This window comes from Nomascus leucogenys, chromosome 15 (genome assembly GCF_006542625.1).
Source record: "Nomascus leucogenys isolate Asia chromosome 15, Asia_NLE_v1, whole genome shotgun sequence".
In the NCBI taxonomy this organism is placed as follows: domain Eukaryota; kingdom Metazoa; phylum Chordata; class Mammalia; order Primates; family Hylobatidae; genus Nomascus; species Nomascus leucogenys.
This window is the reverse complement of record NC_044395.1, coordinates 16591649-16604230: the sequence shown is the minus strand read 5'-3', so window position 1 is coordinate 16604230 and position 12582 is coordinate 16591649. Positions and strand designations below refer to the sequence as shown.

Genomic DNA, 12582 nt, shown 5'->3' with positions numbered 1-12582 from the left:
ACTCATTGATTGATGGGCAATTGGGCTGATTCCATATTTTTGCAATTGCGAACTGTGCTGCTATAAACATGCATGTGGAGGCATCTTTTTTTTCTTTTTTCAAGACAGCGTCTTGCTCTGTCACCCAGGCTGGAGTGCAGTGGTGTAATCTCAGATCACAACCTCCGTCTCCCAGGCTCAAGCAGTTCTCCTGCCTCAGCCTCTCAAGTAGCTGGGATTACAGGCATGTGCCACCACACCCAGCTAATTTTTGTATTTTTAGTAGAGACAGGGTTTCACCATGTTGGCAAGGCTGGTCTCGAACTCCTGACCTGATCCACCTGCCTTGGCCTCCCAAAATGCTGAGATTACAGGCGTGAGCCACCATGCCCAGCCTATCTTTTTCATATAATGACGTCTTTTCCTCTGGGCAAATACCCAGTAGTGGGATTGCTGGATCAAATAGTAGATCTATTTTTAGTTCTTTAAGGAATCTCCACACTGCTTTCCATCATGGTTGTACTAGTTTACATTCCCACCAACCTTGTAAAAGTGTTCCCTTTTCACCACATCCATGCCAACATCTAAAATTTAAAATTTAAAAAAAAAATTTTTATTATGGCTGTTCTTGCAGGAGTGAGGTGGTATGGCACAGTGGTTTTGATTTGCATTTCCTGATAATTAGTGATGCTGAGCATTTTTTCATATGTTTCTTGGCCATTTGTATATCTGCTTTTGAGAATTGTCTATTCATGTCCTTAGCCCACTAATTTATGGGATTGTTGGTTTTATTCTTGCTGATTTATTTGAGTTCCTTGTAGATTCTGGATATTATAATAGCCCTTTGTTGGATATATAGATTGCGAAGATTTTCTCCCACTCCGTGGGTTGTCTGTTTACTCTGCTGATTATTTCTTTTGCTGTGCAAAAGCTTTTTAGTTTAATTAAATCCCATCTATTTATCTTTGTTTTTGTTGCATTTGCTTTTGGGTTCTTGGTCATGAAGTCTTTGCCTAACCCAGTGTCTAGAAGGGTTTTTCTAATGTTATCTCCTAGAATTTTTATGGAGCCAGGTCTTAGATTTAAGTCTTTGATCTATCTGAAGTTGATTTTTGTATAGGAAAGAGATGAGGATCCAGCTTCATTCTTCTACATGTGGCTTGCCATTTATCCCAGCACCATTTGTTGAATAGGGTGTGCTTTCCCCACTTTATATTTTTGGTTGCTTTATCAAATATCAGTTGACTTGTAAGTATTTGGCTATATTTCTGGGTTCTCTATTCCGTTCCATTGGTCTATATGCCTATTTTTATATCAGTAACATGCTGTTTTGATGACTGGCTTTATAGTATAGTTTGAAGTCGGGGAATTTAATGCCCCCAGATTTGCTCTTTTTGCTTAATCTTGCTTTGGCTATGCAAGCTGTTTTTTGGTTCCATTTGAATTTGGGGATTGTTTTTCTATTTCTGTGAAGAATGGTGGAGGTATTTTGATGGGAGTTGCATCGAATTTGTAGATTGCTTTTGGCAGTGGTATTGTTGGACTCTGTGTCCCCATCCAAATCTCACCTTGAATTACCGTACTCCCATAATTCCCACATGTTGCTTGAGGGACCCAGTGAAAGATGATTTGAAATCATGGGGGCAGTTTCCCCCATACTCTTCTCATGGTAGTGAATAAGTCTTATGAGATCTGATGGCTTTATCAGGGGTTTCTGCTCTTGCATCTTCCTCATTTTCTCTTGCTGCCCCCATGTAAGAAGTGCCTTTTGCCTCCCATCATGATTCAGAGGCCTCCCCAGCCATGTGGAACTGTAGGTCCAATTTTTCTTCCCAGTCTCGGGTATGTCTTTATCAGCAGTGTGAAAATGAACTAATGGCTGGGCGCGGTGGCTCACACCTGTAATCCCAGCACTTTGGGAGGCCAAAGAGGGTGGATCACGAGGTCAGGAGATCAAGACCAACCTGGCTTACATGGTGAAACCCCATCTCTACTAAAAATACAAAAAATTAGCCAGGCATGGTGGTGTGCACCTGTAGTCCCACCTACTCTGGAGGCTGAGGCAGGAGAATGACATGAACCCAGGAGGCGGAGCTTGCAGTGAGCCGAGATCGCACTACTGCATTCCAGCCTGGGTGACAGAGCGAGACTCTGTCTCAAAAAAAAGAAAACAAACTAATACAGTAAACTGGTACCCATTGAGTGGGGCATTGCTGAAAAGATACCTGAAAATGTGGAAGAGACTTTGGAACTGGGTAACAGGCAGAGGTGGGAACAGTTTGGAGGGCTCAGAAGAAGACAGGAAAATGTGGGAAAGTTTGGAACTTCGTAGAGACTTGCTGAATGGCTTTGACCAAAAGCCTGATAACAATATAGACAATAAGGTCCAGGCTGAGGTGGGCTCAGATGGAGATGAGGAACTTGTTGGGAACCGGAGCAAAAGTGACTCTTATTATGTTTTAGCAAACAGACTGGTGGCATTTTGCCCCTGCCCTAGAGATTTGTGGAACTTTGAACTTAAGAAAGGTGATTTAGGGTATCTGGCAGAAGAAATTTCTAAGCAGCAAAGCATTCAAGAGGTGACTTGGGTGCTGCTAAAGGTATTCAGTTTTATAAGGGAAGCAGAGCATAAAAGTTCAGAAAATTTGCAGCCTGATAATGTGATAGAAAAGAAAAACCCATTTTCTCAGAAGAAATTTAAGCTGGCTGCAGAAATTTGCATAAGTAACAAGGAGCTGAATGTTAATCCCTAAGATAATGGGGAAAATGTCTCCAGGGCATGTCAGAGGTCTTCATGGCAGCCCCTCCCATCACAGGCCAGGAGGCCTAGGAGAAAATGGTTTCATGGGCCAGGCCAAGTGTCCCTGTGCTGTGTGCAGCCTAGGGACTTGGTGCCCTGCATCCCAGCCACTCCAGCCATGACTGAAAGGGGCCAACATAGAGCTCAGGCCATGACTTCAGAGGGTGCAAGTCCCAAGCTTTGGCAGCTTCCATGTGGTGTTGAGCCTGCGAGTGCACAAAAGTCAAGAACTGGGGTTTGGGAACCTCTGCCTAGATTTTAGAAGATGTGTGGAAATGCCTGGATGCCCAGGCAAAAGTTTCCTACGGGGCGGGGCCCTCATGGAGAACCTCTGCTAGGGCAGTGCAGAAGGGAAACGTGAGGTGAGAGCCCCCACACAGAGTCCCTACTGGGGCACTGCCTAGTGGAGCTGTGAGAAGAGGGCCACTGTCCTCCAGATCAGAATGGTAGATCCACCAACGGCTTGCACCATTCCACTGGTAGATCCACTACCCAGAATGGTAGATACACCAACAGCTTGCACCGTTCACCTGGAAAACCTGCAGACACTCAATGCTAGCCCATGAAAACAGCCAGGAAGGAGGCTGTACCCTGCAAAGCCACAGGGCGGAGCTGCCCAAGACCATGGGAACCCACTTCTTGCATCAGTGTGACCTGGATATGAGAACTGGAGTCAAAGGAGATCATTTTGGGAGCTCTAAATTTTGACTGCCTCGCTGGATTTCAGACTTGCATGGGCCCTGTAACCACTTTGTTTTGGCCAATTTCTCCCATTTGGAATGGCTGTATTTACCCAATACCTGTACCCCCATTGTATGTAGGAAGTAACCAGCTTGCTTTTGATTTCACAGGCTCATAGGTGGAAGTGACTTGCCTTGTCTGAAATGAGACTTTGGACTGTGGACTTTTGGGTTAATGCTGAAATGAGTTAAGACTTTGGGGACTGTTGGGAAGGCATGATTTGTTTTGAAATGTGAGGACATGAGATTTGGAAGGGCCAAAGGTGGAATGATATGGTTTGGTTCTGTGTCCCCACCCAAATATCACCTTAAATTATTATTATTATTATTATTATTTTTGAGATGGAGTCTTGCTCTGTCGCCCAGGCTGGAATGCAGTGGCACAATCTCGGCTCACTGCAAGCTCTGCCTCCTGGGTTCATGCCATTCTCCTGCCTCAGCATCCCAAGTAGCTGGGACTACAGGCGCTTGCCACCATGCCCGGCTAATTTTTTGTATTTTTTTTTAGTAGAGATGGGGTTTCACCGTAGTCTCGATCTCCTGACCTTGTGATCTGCCCGCCTCGGCCTCCCAAAGTGCTGGGATTACAGGCGTGAGCCACCACGCCCAGCCCATCTTAAATTATACTCCCATAATTCCCACATATTGTGGGAGGGGCCCAGTGGGAGATAATTTGAATCATTGAGGTGGTTTCCCCCATACTGTTCTCATGGTAGTGAATAAGTCTCATGAGATTTGATGGTTTTATCAGGGGTTTCTACTTTTGCATCTTCCTCATTTTCTCTTGCCACAGCCATATAAGAAGTGCCTTTCACTTCCTGCCATGATTCTGAGACCTCCCCAGCCATGTGGAACTGTAAGTCCAATTAAACCTCTTTTTCTTCCCAGTCTTGGGTATGTCTTTATCAGGAGTGTGAAAACAAACTAAATACAGGCATTATGGTCATTTTCACAATATTGATTCTACCCATATGTGACCATGGGATGTGTTTCCATTTGTGCTGTCTATGATTTCTTTCAGCAGTATTTTGTAGTTTTCATTGTAGGGGTCTTTCACCTACTTAGTTAAGTATATTCCTAAGTATTTTAATTTTTTTGCAGCTATTATAAAAGAGATTGAGTTACTGATTTGATTCTCAGCTTGGTTGCTATTGGTGTACAGCAAAGCTACTGATTTGTATACATTAATTTTGTATCCTGAAACTTTGCTGAATTCATTTACCAGCTCTAGGAGCTTTTTTGATGAGTCTTTAGGGTTTTCAAGGTTTATGATTATGTCATCAGCAAACAGAGACAGTTTGACTTCCTCATTACCAATTTGGGTGCCCCCCACCAAAGGATTTTTAAGACTAACCCTATCAAATCTTACAATAGCAACCAAAAGTATAGGAACCGCACATTTCAGACCAAGAATTAAATCAGTGGCTGTCCACTGTGGCAACCCATGAGTATCAAGAAAGACAAATGCCTAAACTTCACCCAGAAATTTCAAATTAGGAGGCCTGTGGTGAGGCCCCGCAAGGAGCCACCAGCAGGAATGAAGAACCACTGAGTTAAATCCCAAGGCTGTATTCATACCCTATTTCCAACCCATTCACCCCAAACCTTTCCCAGGACCAAAACCAGCCTCTAGTGTGTTAGCACGGTTTGGCTTTCCTCCAGGAACTTCAGTTGTTCCAAAAGTTTCTAACTGTAAATTCCTCACCAGGGCTCAACGGAGGCATAAAAATGGAACGATTTCCACAAACCACACTTGTTTAGAAATAATGTGCCAGAGGAATGATTTGGGTTGGTTTTTATCTCTGATTCTTCCCAGTAACTCATCCACTAAGAACACTGCCCACAGGAGGGTCTGATCCAACAGGGGGTTTAAGGCCACTCAGCTCAGCCTGGTTCCCAGGGCCAGTGTCCCACTCCAGAGGCCAAGTCCATGCTCCCCTCCCCTCAGCAGGGCCTGTTCCTCCAGAGCTGTCCAGTCTCTCTGCCAGGCTCCAAACTCTCCATCTTCAGTGTATTGACCAAACAACGAGACAGGAGGACAGCTGGGAGAGCGGGGGTCTGAAATCACTGGTAGAGTGGCCCAGGACGCACAGAGGAGAGAGTCTCCACCGCTGCTGAGATGAAGGGACTCTCCATTCTTCTCAAAAGGCTTGTTGTGTTTTTGGCATTCCCCCACCTGACTTTTTTTCCAGTGAGTTGTTCCGATCTGACCTCAGAGAAGGCCAAACTGGGTGCTGTGGGGGGAAGGGCAGAAAGAAACAAAACATACTCGTAAGAAGTAGTCCCATAATCATTGAGCTCTTCTCTTGAGCCCGGCCCAGTACTGAATTTCATATGCATTATCTTATGTGATCCTTACCACCAGAAGGTAGGTATTATTATTGCCTTTCTAAGCATAAGGAAGCTGAGGCTCAGACAGGCCAAGTTACCTGCCCAAGACCATTGGGCTGCAACACAGAGTTAGAATTTGGACCCAGGTCTGTCTAACTCCACAGCTTGTGACCTTAACCTGTGTCTACAGCCTCAGAAAGGGAAAACAGCAAGGTGCCGCTACATTTACATGAATTTCATCAATTCAACACAAAAAAACAAAGGCTCTTTGTTACCCCTGCTCCCTATCAGAGAACATGTTTATAAATGAAGTCTCAAACAAGTGGCCTGCAGTCCCAGATTCACCAACAGGCTTATTTAACTTGGCACATCATATTTTAAAATAACTTGACTGGCCCCTGCCAGCCTTTGAGTTTGCAGCCCAGGCCTCCCCTCTTACTCTATCGGATCTAGATCAAGACGACAGGAATGGTGTTTTCCACAAAATCGAAACCATAATCGCCTAGCATTAAACCTGGGGAAGTTAGCTGTGAAGACAATTGTTCCTCCTGCATCATCTCCACCTCGGAGACTTTCTGCAAACAGTGCCACCCTGGCTGGTGACCCACTCAGCAGTAGACACAAGGCAACTGTATCAGCAGGTCTCCAGGAGCCAGGATGAGGCCTCGCAAGTTACTGCAGCATCACATAACAGTATAGGAGAAAGACACAGGGGGAAAATGATTCCATTCAGCTGCAACTTCAGAGTGGAGTTAATGTTTCACTCAGTGGATCCAGGCCAGGCCTCTGATCTCAAACTTCCCTGGCAGACCTCTCTCTGCTGCAATCAGCTGGGAGTCATGTGTCCTCAGGGCTGGTGTGACAGGAACAAACAAAGCCCATCATTCCACAAGCAGAGGAGGCCAGCCTTCCCAAACCCAGCAGAACACTGCTCCTTAATAGGCTGGGTGCCTATAATTAGTCTCCAAATAGCACCATGCTCATTGCCAGCTCACTCCTTTTGTCCCTACCCCTACTCACTGCATGCTCCGAGGTGCCTTTTCCAGGTGCTGTAGTTCTCTAAGGGGCTACAGAAGTCTAAGCAAAGGGAAAGTAGGAATCAGACTCCAAAATATTGTATGAGATCCAGCATGTAGCCTGCCTGGCAGTTAGATTATGAGAAGGTATAATAAGTCACAAAGTTAAGAAACAAAATCTAAGCATTGGAAGGAACCCTACTTTGACCTTTTGACAGCAAGGAAAACAACTCACTGCAACACAATACTTGCCCAAGGATCTTATCCTATTTATCCTATTTTCTTTTCATTGTTGTTTTTGTTTTTTTGTTTTTTGAGACAGGAGTCTCGCTCTGTCTCCCAGACTGGAGTGCAGTAGTGTGATCTTAGCTCACTGCAACCTCCACCTCCCAGGTTCAAGTAATTCTCCTTCCTCAGCCTCCCAAGTAGCTGGAGCTGGGATTACAGGTGCCTGCCACCATGCCTGGCTAATTTTTTGTATTTTTAGTAAGACAGGGTTTCACCATGTTGGCCAGGCTGGTCTTGAACTCCTGACCTCAAGTGATCCACCCGCCTCAGCCTCCCAAAGTGCTAGGATTACAGGCGTGAGCCACCACGCGCGGCCTTTTTTTTTTTTTTTTTTTTTTTTTTTTTTTTGAGACAGAGTCTTACTCTGTCGCCAGGCTGGAGTGTAGTGGTGGATCTCGGCTCACGTAACCACCGCCTCCCAGGTTAAAGCAATTCTCGTGCCTCAGCCTCCCAAGTAGCTGGGATTATAGGCACGCATCTCCACACCTGGCTAATTTTTGTATTTTTAGTAGAGAGGGGGTTTTGCCACATTGGCCAGGCTGGTCTTGAACTCCTGGCCTCAAGCAATCTGCCCACCTCGGCCTCCCAAAGTGCTGAGATTTCAGGCATGAGCCACCACACCCGGCCATGTTTTCTTTATTAGATTGAACTGATGAGGCAAAAGACATTCTCCCTGACCCCAGTAAAGGCCACTCTTCACTTCTTTTCACCACTAATATAAATAATCTCTGGTGATAACCTTTAATCCTTGAGCTTGGGTAAGAAAGTTTGATATCACTCTTCTATCCAGCAGAACTTCAGTTTCTCAGACTTTCCTGCTACTTAGAAAAATCACTGCCCTCAGCAGCCTCCCTGGGCAACCCAGCCACGCCCACCACCACCACCACCTGAGCCTCTGACACCTGGCTCGGCTGGGGCCAGCATCATTCTCACCATGGTCATGTAGGTGGCCTCTGATTTTTCACTTGGTTCTTCTTCCTCGATCACCTCCCGTACAATTATTGGGGAGTAAATGTGTTTCTAGAGGGGGAAAATGGTACAAAACTTCCTTAAAATTAGATGAATCTTATACACCAGAGAAAAGGCCACCTAATCCTATTTGCTGGGCATCGACCACCCAAACTGGTAGGTTCAGAGGGTTACTGAGACCTAGAGAATTCTCAATAATGATAATTCAGTCTTCAGTCTTCTTGAAAATTAACTGTCAAAGAACACAGTCTTAAGAACCAAACTCTTTGCTTCAAAAGCCAAACATCTTTGTTTAGATGGATGTTTAGGTAGCAGCAGGAGTTCCTTATCTTGCTAAATTCCTTGTATTCTGGGGTTATTTCCTTCTAATTACAGTAAAGGCAGAATGGCATTAATCAGCAGTGAATTGTCATCGTCTCCCTCAGAGGATTTATGCGGCAGGGCCAGCCCTCATTGAACCTCACAACTGTGAGGTTCATGGTCCTGTCACTCGTTGGGAAAGCGGTATCATCCAGTGGCCCATTCTTGGACTACTGCACTCTACTGGGAGAAAATCCTACTCTTGGGACAAAAACAGCCCAAAATAGAGAAAGGTAACTATTCAAAGAGCTTTTTAAAAATTAAAGAAAGAATAGGAGTTAAAGAAAACCAATCCATTTCTCAGTCTCTAGAAGCAATTATTTGTAACTCCATTACAAAATCAATATGGAGAGAAAAGTCCTTCTTAATCCTTTCTTGCTAAGATCTTAGACTATTTCATTTTAAGCATTAGAACTCCTTAACTCCTGAATGTATTATAATTCTCCATTAGACTTTAGACAAATAGCACCTCCTAGATTACAAAGCATTTGCATATCATCACCTTATGTGAGCCTTACAACAACCTTGTCAAGCAGGCTGGGCAACTATAATATCTTTATCCTTATCCTCATTTTGCTGATGAGACTCAGGGAGGTGGCAGATCTTTCTGACTCCAAGCGCAGTGCTCTTTCCTCAGCCCAATACCAGGATCTGCTGCCCGGGGCTGGCCCAGCTGGCCCCATGCACTGTACTCCGCAAAGGCTCTTATTTTAGTGACAAAGGCTTCCTGAGTCCCTGCTCTGTGCCAAGCACTGGCCTGCAAGCTGCGACATACAATGGGTAAGATATGGTTCCCCGGGGAATGAGAACGGCCCAGGCCTGCATCTACTTAGTGTTTTAGGCTGAAGCGTGTGTTCACCTCCCCTTCATATCTTTCAAAATGCCAGGGTTCTTCTTTTATCCCTGGATTAGTCTTCTTCGTGTTCTTCACCAAGACTGTAGAATTCACTGAACTGCAAGACATGAAAAGCATGTGGAATTAACCAGCGGGCATGGTTTATTCAAGGGTCCCTACATGAGATCCCCTCTTGGCTTTGTGAAGAGAGAAACACCAGAGAAGGAACTATTCTCTCTGGACTCCTGCAGCCAGGGCTACCCGGCTCACTTGGAAACCTGAGAAGCGCATCTCTTCTAATGAAGAACAAGAAGCCGTTCTGGAGATAATTTAGGCTGAAAAACAGCTTCAACTTCTCTATTATCACTCAAGCCACTTTCAGTCCGTATGGGAGAGGTAATTTTAAGTGAATGAAGAGAGAGGGGAGATGGGATTCCATTTGACCATCCTGTCTACGTTTCTGAGGACCAGGGAGTGCCGCGGAACCAGCAGGGGGCAGCAGGAGCTCAGCAAGACGCCAATCCGAAGGGCTCCTGGCCTTTCCGGGGGGCGGAGCAGAAAAATCCCCACAAACACCCCACCCAAGCCCCAGGCGAGGAGCTCTGCGCCTGCCCTGTCGGGGTCCCTTGGCCTTTGATTTCATGGCCGTTTGCCTTCTGAACATACTTTCTTTTTTTCTATTTTGGCCTAAGGCAGAACTAAAAAAAAAAAAAATTCAAGGTTTAAGCTAGAAAAGAAACCATATGTTTTGGTCTCAGTGGAAATATTTTCACTGTATTTTCTGCTTTTAAAGTTGTATCTTCTCATTGTAAAATAATTCAGATAATACAGAAACGTAGACAGTTGGAAGTGGAAGTTCCCTGCAACCCCTCACCCCATGGGATCCACCTTCTCCTTCATCTCAAATTCCACACTATTACCCACATTTTACAACTATCCTTCCAAGCCTCTCTCAGTGTAAGCATAAGCTCACATAAAATGTATTTAGTACATATGCTGCTGGAGTGAGCATCACATTATTTTCTCTTTTATAAAAATGAGGTCATACCATAAATTCTGTATTTTTACCCCTGGGATATCTTTCCATGTCATTACGTAGAGGGATCTGGAGTGTTTCATTGAGTGAAACACTGTTTCACTGAATCATTGCCTTTCTGACAGACACTGGCAATTATCCCTGTTTTTAATTATAAGCAAGACTGCAGTTTTGCACAAATCTCAGCATATCCATTTAATTATTTCTTTAGAATAAACGACTAGACATGGCAGTGCTACCTTTCCTTTGGCGGGAAACTGAGGTCCCGACAGGGGAAGTAAGCTGAGAGTGGAATCCAGGTTGTCTAGCTCAGTGCTCCGAGCATGCCCAGAGCAAAGACCTTTAGAGAGGCCAGCCAAGTTCAAAACCAAATCAGGAAGCCCTAGAGAGCGCAAGTGAAAACTTAGCAGGCACAAGTGTTTTCTGCAGGATCCAAGACCCACTGGGAAAGAACACTCAAAAGTCAAGATTATTCATGAGGCCCTTTCCCACTGAGGGAGTCAATCTGCACTACAAACATACTCCATCGATAGTTGGATAAACTGAGGGACATGGATCTGCCAACAGCCAGTGAAACACTAGTGTCCCTGTTGGAGCATCTGGGCACTTCTGAGACCCTGGGAGAACTACTGATGAAATTCAGGCCTTTAAAAGCACATTATTATTATTATTTTGAGACAGAGTCTCACACTGTCACCTGGGCTAGAATGCAGTGGCGCGATCTCGGCTCACTGCAAGCTCCACCTCCCAGGTTCACGCCATTCTCCTGCCTCAGCTTCCCAAGTAGCTGGGACTACAGGCACACGCCACCACACCCAGCTAACTTTTTGTATTTTTAGTAAAGACAGCGTTTCACCGTGTTAGCAAGGATGGTCTCGATCTCCTGACCTCATGATCCGCCCACCTTGGCCTCCCAAAGTGCTGGGATTACAGGCATGAGCCACTGCCCCTGGCCAAAAACACCTTTTAATAATAATTCATTTAGAACCTGAGGGCACCCATTCAAAAATCATATCTCATAATTAGAATGTGGTCTTTTAGATAAAACCACTGGCAACCCTTAAGATCTTAGCTTCTATGCGGAACGCACAGTATGGATAATTTAAAAATCATCTCTTAGGCAGTGAATGGTACCATGATAGTTCTTGTGAAAGATTTATGCTCTGAATTATGCCCTACTGAGACACCCATTTCTAAGGGAGTCTGTAGTCTTTACATAATAACAAAGTGAATGAGGAGAGTGTAGGAACATTAAATTCTTTTCCCGGGCAGAGTAAGGAAAGTGGGCAGGGTTACCACAGGTGATTCCATTTAAAAATACCCCCTTCTGTGAGAATGGCATAGGTAGGGCCCTATCACCGTCTTCCACTTTGGGGTAGAGGCAGCCTTGCACCCCCAGCCTCCCAACCCAAGGGGCGGGGGCAGCCCTGTACCTCTTATTCCCACAGGTCCTCTTCACGATCAACATCAGAACAGGGAGCAGTAGGATTGTGGCGCAGACAATTCCCACGATGATCACCAGCTGATTACCACCCAGGACCAGAGGCCTCAGGGCTGCCGGGGTCACCAGTGCTTGGGAAAGGAGAAAAGCAAAGAGAGGGTCTCAATACTTAGCAAAAAGCTGACAGCCCCACAGCCCTATACCAAGTAGCACCAGCCAGGCCAGGAAGCAGAGGGGAAGGCCAGACTCCACCCCATATCTGGACATTAGGGACACTGTCTCCATGAGATTGAGAACCAAAGTCTAACCCCCTCGTTTACCCTGAAATGTAGATTAAGGTGAGTGGGAGAAGAGGCTAGCACTTCACCTCTAGTAAAGTTTCCTTTCTCATCAACAATTCTATTCTAAAATTTGGCTTAACAAGTGACCCAGAAATAACAGGCATTTTAGAGGCTACTGATCTTCCTTAGGGCAAGTGGTTGTCTTCAAAAGAACTCATGCCGCAAGACTCAGGCCCACAGTGACGATACCAAGTAAAGCCTCCGGAGGTACTTCTGCCCATACAGTACCTTCTACTCATCTGCATGGTTCTTTCTAAATACATAAAGCAAACACCTCCTCAGGGCCAGACAGCACTAGGTACAGAGGATTCAGAGACGAATGATGTGTGGTCCCTGCTTCCAAGGAAGGAGACAAACACGTCAACAGAAAACCACAGCCTGCTGTAGGTGCTACAACAGAAGTCTGTATGGGGAACAGAGTGTAGGGGTGGCCTGCCCCTACACAC

At 45.4% G+C, this 12582-nt stretch overlaps 1 protein-coding gene across 3 annotated transcripts in view; it reads right to left on the bottom strand.

The window, feature by feature from the left end:
* Positions 1-5288: 5288 nt before the first annotated feature.
* Positions 5289-12582, bottom strand: part of JAML (junction adhesion molecule like) — a 33765-nt gene continuing 26471 nt past the window's right edge. For all 3 annotated transcript variants that reach the window (XM_003253219.4, XM_003253221.4, XM_012495989.2), the window contains 4 exons: positions 11788-11926; positions 9343-9436; positions 8088-8174; positions 5289-5753 (listed from right to left, as the gene is read on the bottom strand). In XM_003253219.4, the coding sequence (XP_003253267.1) occupies positions 5661-5753; positions 8088-8174; positions 9343-9436; positions 11788-11926 (413 nt within the window). In that variant the 3' untranslated portion in view covers positions 5289-5660. The remainder of the gene's footprint in view (positions 5754-8087; positions 8175-9342; positions 9437-11787; positions 11927-12582) is intronic.